At 37.2% G+C, this 13974-nt stretch overlaps 1 protein-coding gene across 8 annotated transcripts in view; it reads right to left on the bottom strand.

The window, feature by feature from the left end:
• The window catches only part of CNKSR2 (connector enhancer of kinase suppressor of Ras 2), a 278229-nt gene that overhangs the window by 85175 nt on the left and 179080 nt on the right, over positions 1–13974 (bottom strand). For 4 of the 8 annotated variants that reach the window (XM_047764937.1, XM_047764939.1, XM_047764942.1 and 1 more), the window contains 2 exons: positions 4581–4670; positions 2500–2714 (listed from right to left, as the gene is read on the bottom strand). In XM_047764937.1, coding sequence (XP_047620893.1) covers positions 2500–2714; positions 4581–4670 — 305 coding nt within the window. The remainder of the gene's footprint in view (positions 1–2499; positions 2715–4580; positions 4671–13974) is intronic. The other 4 variants (XM_047764938.1, XM_047764940.1, XM_047764943.1 and 1 more) reach the window with 1 other exon arrangement.

The following is a 13974-nucleotide window of genomic DNA, read 5'->3' as shown; positions in this document are numbered from 1 at the left end:
TTTTGCAATACAGCTTTGGATAAATCACTTAACCTTTCTGAATTTGAGTTTTATCATTTGGAAATACAGTTGTTGTGAGGTTCAAAAGACAACAAATGTGGAAACTCCCTTGATAACTGTGAAAGTACTAAATAAATCCAAGTAAGGTCCTCAAAGGAATTTAAGAGTCTAATAAAAAACCCACCAATCGGTGTTTTTTCTTTTTGAACACTGGTTATAGGCATTTAACATGCATTCTGGGGATAACAATTATTTAGCTTCTTTTAAACCAGGGAATAGAATTAGAAGATGTGCAGCCTTTCACTATGAAATTAGTGGGTCAGTGTTACATGGCAGGACTTCCTCTCTGATTAACAATATTCCTTACCCCGTGCTGTCCCTCTGTCAGGAATTCGCTGGGATAAATATCATTTATCTAGGAAATACCATGTTATAGACTTAGGACATGGAATAAAAGTAGGAAGTTAAAGTTGGCTCAGATTTCTGTCTTGGAATAAACTTCTAGAAGGTTCTTGATATATTTAACTAAACAATGCCTTTCAGAAAGGTGGTAACAATTTATACTCCAAGACAATACTCACTATAGTCCTGACGAACAGTTTCACCCTTTACTCTCTTCCATAGTTTAATTCCTCAAAAGTCCACAAGACTCAGTTATTTTCCTTCCTCACCTCACACAGTATACTCCTGTCCGGATGTGCACAACAGAGTGACACAGGCTGAGTGTTTAAATGAGCCTTCAATGGCTTATCACTCGTCTTAGGATAAACCCAAACCCTTTAGTAGTTTACATGCTCTGGTGAAGTGGCCTCTTCTGCCCTCTCTAGCCTCATCTCTCACTACCAACTTCCCTCTCGAATAGGCCAGCTGTCTCTCATGTTTAGATCTTTATTACTTCTGACTAAAACACCAGATTCTAGGGACAGCTCGGCATTTCTGACCAATGGTAGCAAAGGTGGCCCTCGTCATACGGCTCTGAGTATTGACTTCAGAAGGACTGCAAATGTCTGTGGAAAAAACAATAGCCTGATTTGTCAGTTATTTAAAGTAGCAGGTTTTGATACGGGCACTATTCTCTTGGAGAGGAACAAGTTAGGGGTATGTAACTGGGGACAGGAGAAGTTTGAGAATGAGCACCCATGGGTGCTAACTGCACTCCTACTTCAACTCAAATAAGTGAAAATATTTTTTTACACTTTAGTTTTATGAGAGAACTATAGGATAAGCAACTGGGTGATTGAATAGATAAACTCAGAAAAGCAACTCAAGTGTAAGTTACTAACTTTCACATCCTATAGACTGTATCGAGATAGTCTACCTTCTACAGAAGTGGCAGAAAAAATGTATTTTTTTTTATACTGTGAACACAAAGCATAGTTGTTCAAATTATTTAAAACCCCCCAGCCCATGCTTTTCAAGGGCTTCTTATAAGAAGCTATAGTTCCATTCGCACATCAAACTCCCTTTCAACCAAAATGTCATAAAATTGGTTTGATTCTGTGAATCGAATGTTTTGGCTAACAAGATTCTCAGCCTCCACACAGCCATTGTCCTAGTTTCTCATTATCCATCTAGCTTGGGCTTAACCACCCTGCCTTTAGCCTCATCTCTCTTCGTTCACGCTCTGCACCAGTGAGATCCTAAAGGCCAATCTCATCAGGCAAGTCCCCAGGGTCAAAATTCTCCAGTTGCTCTTGACCACTGCAGAAAAGAGCCTAAATACACAAAATTCCGGATCTAAGCCCTGCCTACCTCTCTAGGGGCCCATCTACTGCCCCTTCTCACATGCTTTTCCTCAGTTTTGAATGAACCAGTAATTCTGAGCCACATGAAGTCCCTGGAACATGCCATACTGGCACACATTTGTTGCAAACCTCCATGTGCCTTCCCACAAAATAGTGCTACTCAGCTTTCACTCTTCACCCAAGTGCTCCCCATTCTGAAGGCTTTTCTTACTTCCCAAGAAGGCCCTTCTTCTCCTAGGGTCCTCCTCCACTTCTTGCACCCACCCATTACACACTGTACTGGGATTCTTGTGTGTCTTTCTTACCACATAGTGGTGTGCTATGTCTTCCATTTTGACCTTGAGCACTATACTCCCTGTCTAGTGCATAGAAGATGCTCATTTTACAATGAAATCATGAATATATTAAACATCCTATCTTTAATGTTGAACTCTACAGCTCTTCATTTACTGTGTACTCTCACATGAATGATTGATCAGCTAATTAATTATTCTCCATCAATTCCTTGCATATTAACTTATTTCATTAAAAATATAACCTGCTACAACATATGAACTCACTGAACATATAATATGCACTGAAGAACAAATCAATAAACCATCATTTTTAAAGGGCATAAAAACTAAATTTAGGATCTTCTGTCAAAATCTGGCAAAAAGAGGATAAAAATAAATAATCTGGAATTTATCCCAAAGAGTCATTTGCTAGTCTGCCAATAAAAGCATTATCATAGAGTCTTTGAAATTTTACTTACATGGTACAGTGTGGTCTCTGGCACAGGCGTGCCCATGATGTCTTGTCTTAGTGCATCCATTTGCAAACTAGGTAGCAACGAATAGTGAGTCGGGCTACTACTCTTATCCCCCTTCTTTTTAGACTTCTTCCCTGTGTCTTTCTTGCTGTTTCTCTGAAACATGTATTCTTCTTGAGCAATTTTTTCATTGCTCATATAGCGGAGTAGAGAGTTTTCTATACAAAAAAAGATAAATATACAAATGTAAATATGCAAGTATTCCAAACTTCCCATTCTTTCTTAACTGTGTTATTAGATTTCATTTCAGAAATGTAACTTGATTTCATTTATAAAATAACTTTGCAATGAAACTATAGAGGATCTTAATTATTTGGGATCACAGGGCAATAGGAAATAGATAGCCTATAGATTATTTCTTCAAGTTTTAGCTCTGAACCAACTATATCAGAAGCACCTATGGAACTTAAACCAGAAATTCTGGGTATGTGACTCATAAAATTTTTAACGAGCTCCCCCAGGGAGATTCTGCTAAAATTTAATGACAAATACTGACCTCTGGCAAGCTAGAATGCATCCTTGGAAAAGTTAAAGCTCTCGTTATGGACCAATAATGAAGAAACTTTAGTTCATAAAATCTATGCTTAAATTGACAGCCAGTACTTGGTACTTCATAAGGCTTTTTTTCCCCCCAAGATATCACTATCATATCAAGTCCCAAAAGAGTGACAGAGATAGCATATGTGTTTCTCTTGTTACGTTTTTCTTGATTAATTCTATAAAACAGATGAGGTTAGAAACTGAAGTTTGGAAAATGGAGTGAATACATAGATGTCAAGGAATCTGTCAATGTCCCTATATTTACCAACATTTTCAGCAAAGCTTGCTCTATAAAACAAGTGTTCAGGAGACCAATGAAGCAAATATTCTTTTTTTTTTTTTTTTTTGTCTTTTTGCCTTTTTCTAGGGCTTACGGAAGTTCCCGGACCAGGGGTCCAATCAGAGCTGTAGCCGCCAGCCTACACCAGAGCCACAGCAACGCGGAATCCGAGCCGCGTCTGCGAGCTGCACCACAGCTCACGGCAACTCCGGATCCTTAACCCACTGAGCGAGGCCAGGGATCGAACCCGCAATCTCGTGGTTCCTAGTCGGATTCGTTAACCACTGAGCCACGACGGGAACTCCAGAAGCAAATATTCTTGCTTGCTTACCCCTGTGTATTCTGTGGATCTGTACATTAATGAAATAAATTCTGCACACTGACTAGAAATAATAAGCAAATGAGTTAAACATACTCTAAGGGAAACTTAGTGAGTTTAGGTTCTATGAAGTTTTTTGCTTTGTTTTATTTTCTTTTTCATCTACAACCTTATAGATCTCATTTCAGAAAATGGAAGTAGCAGCATGACCCACTGGGCCCACCATATCCACACTTGGCTGAATCCCGTTTAGCAGTGAGACTTCCAGTTGCTCTCTTTACTGCTCATCTCAATAGCAGGATAAGTGAACATAAAAACTTACTTTTGGAAGATACTTCAAGTGTAGCCCACCCCCAAGTAAGAAGATAACCCTGAACAGCAAACAGAAGAGAAAAAAAGCAAAGCAGTTTTTTTTCCATTTTTATATGGTTTTCATTAGAGTCACTGGCCCAGTTTCTATTAGCTTTTACCCATGTGCTTCAAAGCTCAATTTAAGGTTATATCAATACAAAAGTAACGAAGATGCATTGCGGACCAATGGGGAATGATCACAAACTCTTCCTATTTGCTGAATGTAATTCTTTTATGCAGTTTCACACTTCTGACCTTGTTTTCTAAGTATTAACTTTCAAATACCAATCAGATATTAATTTTTTACAGTGTACTTATCTACCCTGAATCCCTTAGGAGGCATTCAGAGAAGATATCTACTTAATAAGAGATTGAGATAGTTAAAGGTTGGTCTGAGTTGGTTTAGGTGTATCATAAAGTCAATGAGAGAATGAACAGTTTTCCACTGAAGCCATAACATCCTATTTAAAAAAACATTTAAATTTGCTTTTCGTTGTAACAACCCAGCCTACACTGAAATTCTAGAACACTTACCTCTTCTACTATCTCTCTTCATCTTATTTGGATCTTCATAGTCCCCCACCCAATTATATTCCACTGGCATAGATATAGGTCGTAGCTTGCCTAAACACAGAGAACAAAATTCACATCACATTGTTTTTCTTCCCCATGTCCGCTCAAACTTAAACTGACTTTTAGCTACAGTCTGCAAAACACACTCACTCATATGCAACATTATGGTTAGCATTTGTGAAGATGAAAAATATGTGTGTTTTGAGCCAGAAGGTGAAACTGCCTGTGGCAAATGGCCAGGTGATAATGTAAACTTATGGCACTTTTTATATATAATAATGAAGAGCCTAGGTTTGCTCTCTTAGGAGCCCCAGACTTTAAGAATGTGGTCCTTTACAAAGAGGATCATTATTTTAGTGACTTCATTTTCTTTTTCTTTTTTTTTTTAATTTGTTTTTGTTTTTTTCTTTCTACAGCTGCACCTGTGGCACATGGGAGTTTCCAGGTTAGAGATTAAATCAGAGCTGCAGCTGCTGGCCTACACCACAGCCATACTGCAGCTTGCAGCAACATTGGATCCTTAACCTACTGAGGCCAGGGATCAAACCCTCATCCTCACGGAGACAATGTCGGGTTCTTAACCCACTGAGCCACAACAGGAACTCAGACTTCGTTTTCAATAACTGGATCTCTGTCATATTCGTCAATGCCCGAGTGTCTTTATCTTAATAGCCAATCTCCAAGATAGGAGCCCCTTGTGTTTAACCTGCTTCCAGAACATGATTTCATGTTAGAACACCACAGTAATAACTTCCCATCTTCACTGCCTCCTAACTCCTATCTGCTTTTCGGACCTCACCATGCTTCAGCAACATGGCGAGATTCTCTTATACATCCTATAGCTGGGTCTGCCCCCAAACATGGCTTTTGCTATTGTGAACTCTAGTTTCCAGATCTGAGTAATCACTGCTTAGGCTGTCCCACTTCCCTCTGGGTCTGTGTTCTTACTAAACGGCATTTTACTTTAGCAAGCAGAACCCATGGCATAGGCTTTAAGGCAAACTTTTTGGTGAGGATGCAGTGTATTATTTCTGATCAACTTGAAATTCCTGAAGCACAAAACAGCCCAAAGAAAATCATAGAAAAGTTTAAGGATACCTAGCACAATGCCTGATACATAACAGTTGCTTAACATATTCTGAATGAAAAGTCACAGGGGACTGGGTCATAGTAATAAGAGTAATAATGATTATGGTGATCATGACAACAGTACTAACATGTATATATCATTTACCATAAGCCACATACCGTCTAAGGTTTTCTAAGTATTAAAATCTTTAATTCTCAAAACTCTGAAAAATATACTATTACCCTCATTTTACCAGATGAAAAAACCTGGGACAGGTTATGTAACTTGCCAAAGACACACAGTTGGTAAGTGTATAGTATCATGGTTCAAACCCAGGCACTCAAACACTACTTGTGCAGTAATTTGGGGTGATTTCTATATTTTCCCTTCAATATTCTGGTCTCTCAGTTTCTTGAGGTTCTCTCCTCCACCCATTCCTGTAGTCATAGGCTTAATCTTGTCACCTGCAAAGGCTACAGCCCTTTCCAGTACCCCACTTTCCAACTACCACCTTTTGTATTTTTAGAACACCCTCTACAGCCCTCCCAGTCCAATGATTCTTCCTCCTTTAATCTACCCACATTTCCACCTTTCAGCATCTCTCTGTTACTGTGTGTCCTCTTCAGTTCCCTCCTTGCCCAGGTAAATTTCACAATCAAATTGCCATGGACACTCCATGTAGTTTAAAAAACTCCGTTAAGATACTTCTTGCTCATTACGTTCACAAGGAAAATGTGCCAACCTTATAGCATTTTAGGTATGCTGATACTCTTTACTAAGTATATTTTCCTAAGCTGTTTGAAAGTCTGAGGATGAACTAGACATGATAAAATTATCAATGAGCCCCCAAATGAAGTATTTAATGGGTTACTTTCAAGGTGTGCACATCATCACCTCAGTTTCCAAAATTCTTATGGGGTAGATCTCTGCAATTTGATAGAGGGAGTTTAAGTGGGCTGATGCAGGTCAACGTATCTGCCCATCTAGGATGGCATAAAGGTTTTCTGAAAGGTCTCTTTTTGTCATGTCTGTTCAACTGCTTTGCAGAAATCAGTCCTCCAGAGGGTTGATGTTACGAATGCTGTATTTTCAAAATTCATACAACTTAGTTCCTTAGAATCTAGTTTTTAAAATAAACTCCATTTCAACATGGGCACTGAAAGTGAGACAGTTAACAGCTCTAACACTGTTTCCTCAGGTCACCAAAAAAATCTTTTGAAAAGTGAAAATTCCAAGCAACAAGCAGTTGTTTTACTTTCTCTATGAAAAAAAAAAAAAAGCTGTTTGAAGAACTGACTGGTTGTTTGGAGTCAAATATATATGCACAAAACAAGAAGAAACACACTTCACGCACGGAATATGAAATGTATGATTATATTCATTGTATTTTAGGTCATCTCTGTAATTAAGCCTTTCATATGTCTGGTTATATCATAAGCCATAGAGAAAAATTTGTAGAAGATTTAAACACTTTTCATGGAGTGATTTTTTTTAAACAGAAGTATATTGCATATTCAATATAAAGTACAAAATTAAGTACAAAATTAAGAAAAATGTATTGTTGGGCAAAAGACCTGAATAGACTGTTCTCCAAAGAAGATACACAGATGGCCAACAAACACATGAAAAAATGCTCAACATCGCTGGTTATAAGAGAAATGCAAATCAAAACTACCATGAGATATCACCTCACACCAGTCAGAATGGCCATCATTAATAAATCCACAAATAACAAGTGCTGGAGGGAGTGTGGAGAAAAGGGAACCCTCTTGCACTGCTGGTGGGAATGTAAGCTGGTACAGCCACTATGGAGAACAGTTTGGAGGTACCTTAGAAATCTATACATAGAACTTCCATATGACCCCGCAATCCCACTCTTGGGCATCTATCCGAACAAAATTACTTAAAAGAGACACATGCACCCGCATATTCATTGCAGCACTATTCACAATAGCCAAGACATGGAAACAACCCAAATGTCCATGACAGATGATTGGATTCGGAAGAAGTGGTATACATACACAATGGAATACTACTCAGCCATAAAAAAGAACGACATAATGCCATTTGCAGCAACATGGATGGAACTAGAGACTCTCATATTGAGTGAAATGAGTCAGAAAGAGAAAGACAAATACCATATGATATCACTCATATCTGGTATCTAATATACAGCACAGATGAACCTTTCCACAGAAAAGAAAATCATGGACTTGGAGAATAGACTTGTGGCTGCCTAGGGGGAGAGGGAGGGATCAGGAGCTTGGGGTTATCGGATACAACTTGGAATGGATTAACAATGAAATCCTGCTATGTAGCACTGAGAACTATGTCTAGATACTTATATTGCAACAGAACAAAGCATGGGGAAAAAATGTATACATGTAAGAGTAACTTGGTCCTCATGCTGTACAGCAGGAAAAAAATTAAAATAAAAAAAAGAAAAATGTATTGAATTAGACAAAAAAAACTTAGAGAAGAAGTTTTAATTAAAATTACTTTTGGAGGGAGTTCCCCTCATGGTTCAGTGGTTAACGAATCTGACTAACATCCATGAGGATGCTGGTTGGATCACTGGCCTGGCTCAGTGGGTTAGGGATCTGGCATTGCCGTGAGCTGTGGTGTAGGTCGTAGACGTTGCTCGGATCCTGCATTGCCATGGCTGTGGCATAGGTCAGCAGTTACAGCTCAGATTCGACCCCTAGCCTCGGAACCTCCATGTGCATGGGTACGGCCCTAAAAAGCAAATGTGTATATATATATATTTATATATATATTTGTATATAATTGTATTTAATATATATATATGTATATAATTACTTTTGGAGTTCCTGCTGTGGTACAGTGGGTTAAGAATCCAACTGCCGTGGCTCGGGACACCGCAGAGGTGCAGCTTCGACCCGCAGTCCAGCAGAGTAGGCTAAAGGATCCCATGTTGCCACACCTGCTGTGGCTTAGATTCAGTCCCTGGCCTGGGAACATCCATGTGTTGTGGGTGTGGCCATTAAAAAAACTACTTTTATGGGACATCGAGCTTTCGCTTTTACTGGTTATATAAGCTATGAATTTTAGCAATGCAAATCAAAATAAGTATTTTTAAAAGTAAAGTGTATTTGTTTTATTGAAGTATAATTGATTGATAATATTGTGTTAATTTTTATTGTACAGCAAAGTGATTCAGTTACATATATATACATTTTTTCATATTCTCTTTCATTATGGTTTCTCAAAGTATACTGAATATAGTTCCCTTGCTATACAGTAGGACTTTGTTGTTTATCCATTCTATATATAATAATTTGCCGTTGCTAAACCCAAACTCCCAAGTCATCCCTCTCCGACTGTCCTCCCTGTTGGCAACCACAAGTCTGTTCTCTATGTCTGTGAGTCTGTTTCTATTTTGTAGATAAGTTCATTTGCGGCATATTTTAGATTCCACGTATAAGTGACATCATATGGTATTTTGTCTCTTTCTGACTACTTAGTATGATAACCTCTAGGTCCATCCATGTTGTTGCAAATGGCATTATTTCATTCTTTTTTAATGGCTGAGTAGTACTACATTGTGTTCACACACACACACCACATCTTTATCCATTCATCTGTCAATGGACATTTATGTCTTGGCTCCTGCAAATAGTGCTGCTGTGAACACTGGGGTGCATGTATCTTTTCAAATTAGAGTTTTGTCTGGATATATGCTCAGGAGTGGGACTGTTATAACAAATAAGAGGAGTGGGATTGTTGTAACAAATAAATGCTTTTATAAATTTTTACTTTGTTAAAATATTGAAAGAGATTTAATAAAACTGTTAAAGTAATAACAGACGGTAGCACTCTTATATAAACAAGAGTCTTTGGCAAACTGAAAAATAAAGAATGGCTTAAATTATTTCTAATTCCAAATATACAGATCTTTGACTGCAGCTTGGAAATGTTTGTCACTGCTTGTATATAGCAATGTTTTACTTTCATAAGACAGCAAAGTTCAATTGGAAAAAAAAATCTTTATAGTTTGATACTCTAGTGTTGTTGGTAATAAAGAGTTCTACATGCATTATTGCTAGACTTAAATGTACATTATTATTAATACATGCAAAGTATTTTTATGCTCATATCACCTTTTCAGGCTTATTAAATTAAACACATCGGACTCATCCCTATGTAATTGTATACAAATTAGTAATAAATTTCTGAAAAATAATCTGGAAAATGTTAAAGTATCTCTTTAGATACTTTATTTACTAATTCATAATGACAATTAATAATAATAGTCAAGAATAAAAACATGAAGGTAAAAGCCCATTTAAAAATTTTGCTGACCACTTTCTGAGAGTAATTTTTTATTCCTCTAAGCAGAAAGCATTAATTATAGAGTGCATTTGAAATGCTATCATAAGCCTTATGATATCTCTGTGCTAGTATTTCATAGTTAAATTATTATTCTATAACTTGGCTTTTCCTATCTGTTGCACATTTGGAGCTTTCTAACTGGGATCTCTACAGAGGCAGGAACTGTGCACTACATTTCTTACTGTAGCCTAATGGAGAACAGGTCAAAGATAAATACTTTTGGATTTTCTTTGAATTTTATTCTAAAAGTAATGGCAAGTAGCTTTTTTAAAAATGATAAACTATTTAGTTGCAATTAAACACAAACAGAAAACTAAATATAATTTAAAGAATATTAGCATGGGGAACTATATTCAATCTCTTTTAACAACCTGTATATAATGGACTATGGATAACTAAGTCACTTGGCTGTACACCTGAAATTAACACAACATTGTAAATTAACTATACTTTGATTAAAAAAATAAAATAATGACCTTGTAAATCCAAAAAAAAAAAAACCCTGAGTGCCAGCAGATAGAAGTTTTAGAAAATCCAGGAACAAGCTAAATTAAACAGCATATTATAAGGGACATATACAATTTAATAAAAACTATTTTAAAAATCAAAGAAACAATAAGTAGATAATTCAGAAGAGCAGTAACTTCAGCCAGATGGGGTAGGACTGGAATGTACTGTTGGAAACAAGGGCATTGGGTAATGTCCCAATTTAATTGGTAGGCTGCCAGAAGAACCAGCCATGTGATTAGAGGGTTGGAATTTTCAGTCCTACCCCACAACTTCGAGACAGGAGAGGGGCTGGAGATTGAGTTTAATCACCAAGGACCAATTATTTAATCAAATTGTGCCCATGCAATGAAGCTTCCCTAAAAACCAAAAAGGATAGGGTTTGGGGAGCTTCCAGGCTGGTGAACAGGTGGAGATTCCAGGAGAGTGGTGTGCCTAGGTGGGGCATGCAAGCTCCAAGCCCTTCCCCCATGCCTTGCCCTATGCATCTCTTCCATCTGGCTATTCCTGAGCTATATCCTTTTGTAATAAACCTTTTCTACTAAGAAAAAAAAGCATGTTGACAATTATGGAGTTCTTTATAATGATCTAATACTGTTTTAATATGAAAGTGCTATGTTTTAATACTAGTGTACAGGATTGCTTGATAATAAACCAACTTTTTCCTTAGAGAATAAAGCACTTTCAGTGCTGTTACAAATGCTGCAATGCTCTTTGGCAGAGTTAAGTATTCACTCTCCTGGGCTCCCTTAGCACTTTCCTAGTGCCTTTGGTATATGCAATCTTTAATTATACTGTATTGTATTTGTCTGTTTATAGGTTTTTCTACTTTTTGGCAGGAATTAGGGATTATATATCTTTGTTATGAAAGTTCCTGGCAAAGATTCTGACCCAGAGTGGGTATTTATTAAATTTCTCTTGAATGCTTCGGTGAAGGGATACTAGACATTAGAGAAATCACAAATTACTGGGTTGTTCACCAGATCCTACTCTTTCTTTCTTACTCAAGAGCATCTCTTGTGCAATCCTTCATTACTTTCTCCTGTAGCATCAATGTTTTTCCCTTTCTACCCAATGATTCCCATTAGCATACAAATATGCTGTTAATTTCTCCAGTCTTAAAAAAACCACCCCTCTCTTCACCAACAAATAGCCACCCAGCTACCACTTAATTTCCCTGGTCCCCTTTACAGAAAAACTCCTAAAGTCTCATTTCTATTCTCAGTCTCCAATTTCTCTCCTCCTCCTTTTTCTGCCCTGGCTTTACTGAAGTATGATTGACAAAATGTTACACATTAAGGTTGTACAGCATGATTATTGAAGGTGTGGAATGTGATATATACACACACAGATATATACATATATCTACATATACTGTGAAATAATCACAATCAAGTTACCACATCTTTCACCTCACATAGTTACAATCTGTGTATGTGTGTAAGAACACTTAAGATCTATTCTCTTAGCAGATTTCAAGTATATAAAGGAAAACATTAGAGCGTCTTCAAAAAATTAAAAATAGGATTTCCACAGTATCCAGCAACCCTACTTCTGGGAAATTAAATCATTATCTCGAGATATCTGCACTTCCATGTTCACTGTAGCATTGTTCACAATAGCTAAGATGTGAAAACAACCCAAGTGATGATCATCAGAGGAATGGATAAAGAAGATGTGGTTTATGTATACAATGGAATGTTACTCAGCCATAAAAAGAAGGAAATCTTGCCATCTGTGATGACATGGATGAAACTAAAGGACATTATGCTAAGTTAAATAAGCCAGACACGAAAAAACAAATACTGTACCATCTCACTTACATGTGGAATCTCCTTTTCTCTCTCGAACCTCCTCCAATTGAACTTTTGCCCCCTCAACTCCACCAAAACTATTACTGTCAAGGCCACCAGTACTTCCATGTTGCTAAATCCAATAGACAATTTTCAGAACCCTGACTTTTCTGATCTATCTGAAACATTTAACACAGAGGATTACTTCCTTCTTGAAACACTTGCTTCATTCGGCATCCAGGATTCTATCTTCCTATGGTTTTTGTCTCCTCTTCTCTTCCAAAACTTACATGCATCCTTCAGAGCCAAGCAAAAGTGTCATTTCCTCAGGGATAGTCTCTCTTCTAGGTTGGATTTCTCTGTATTTGTTTTTACTTTCTCTTGTAGTTTTTTTCATGGCATGCCAGTTTTAATCAAATAAGTATTTATCAAATTAGTTCCATGAATTCTGCCCCCATTCTAGAATGTAAATTTCAGGAGGGAACAAAAATTTCTCTGTTGCTTAGCATGGTATTTCCAGCACTTAATACAGTGCCTTAAACATAGTAACAGCTCAATATTTGTTGACTGATTACTTGTTAAGAAAGTAAACAGGGGACCTTCCTCAGATACTGGATCAAAAAGAATCCAAGATATACCCTTAGTTTTTATTTTCAAAGTTTCCTTCCCCTTCCTTCCTATCAACTTTCTGTTCCGCTCCCTCTCCCTTTTCCTCTTCCGCTCACTTTCCCTTCCCATCTCCACCCCTCCCCCTTCCTTGCTTCCATCTAAAGAACCTGACCAATCCCTTTCATTGTTTTAAAAAACTGAGCCTTACAGAGCTGTTTGTTAATCACGCCAGAACTAGAAGTCTTGTCTCCTGATTTCTTATCTAGAAATTACATTCCCATATTAAGCGATCCATGATATCTGTTGAAACACTAGTGACTTGCTGTCTGTTTCAGTTGTATTCCCATCTTTTTAAACTCTGTCCCCAATATGTTAAAATCATTAAGTTTCAGGGTGATAAACAGCACCCGATAAGTAATCTTCGCTATTACATTGAAGAGTTGGAAAGAAAAAAAGGCTGAGAAATTTCTCCTTACATCTCACATACCATTTTATGCTCACAAAAGCAGCTTTCTCTAAAGTCTAAGGAGGAAAAAAATATATATATATATATATACACATACACATATACACATCTGTTCTGAATATTTTAGCCAATATTTTGATGAAAATGAGTGCAGTAAGGAATGTTAAGCTATAAGCATGCCACATACCCCCATCAAACTCCCCACATACCAGACAGAAAAATTACTTTCAGATGGTTGACTGCATTTCTAGGAAAACATCCCGAGGTTATTTAAGGTACAGAATCACACATTTAGAGAGGAGTAAAACTGAAGTAAATGGAAAGTCAGCAATTTCTTAAGGATAAAGGCAACATATCTGGATCTAATAAAGTAAGTAAGAATGGGCACTTTGATCTCTAAGGCCATATTTTTAAAACTTCATTTCTGGGTAAGAGAGCTTGGGAAAAAATGGCTTGTAAACACCACAGTGTGATGATTCTTTAAGTACTGGCTTTAATGCCTTATAATAAAATAAATCAAATACAAACCCAAAGATTATTAACTTGAAACCTTTTCAG

The sequence above is a fragment of the Phacochoerus africanus genome, chromosome X (assembly GCF_016906955.1).
Source record: "Phacochoerus africanus isolate WHEZ1 chromosome X, ROS_Pafr_v1, whole genome shotgun sequence".
In the NCBI taxonomy this organism is placed as follows: domain Eukaryota; kingdom Metazoa; phylum Chordata; class Mammalia; order Artiodactyla; family Suidae; genus Phacochoerus; species Phacochoerus africanus.
Note: the sequence above shows the minus strand (reverse complement) of the source record. Positions and strands in the feature narration are given on the sequence as shown.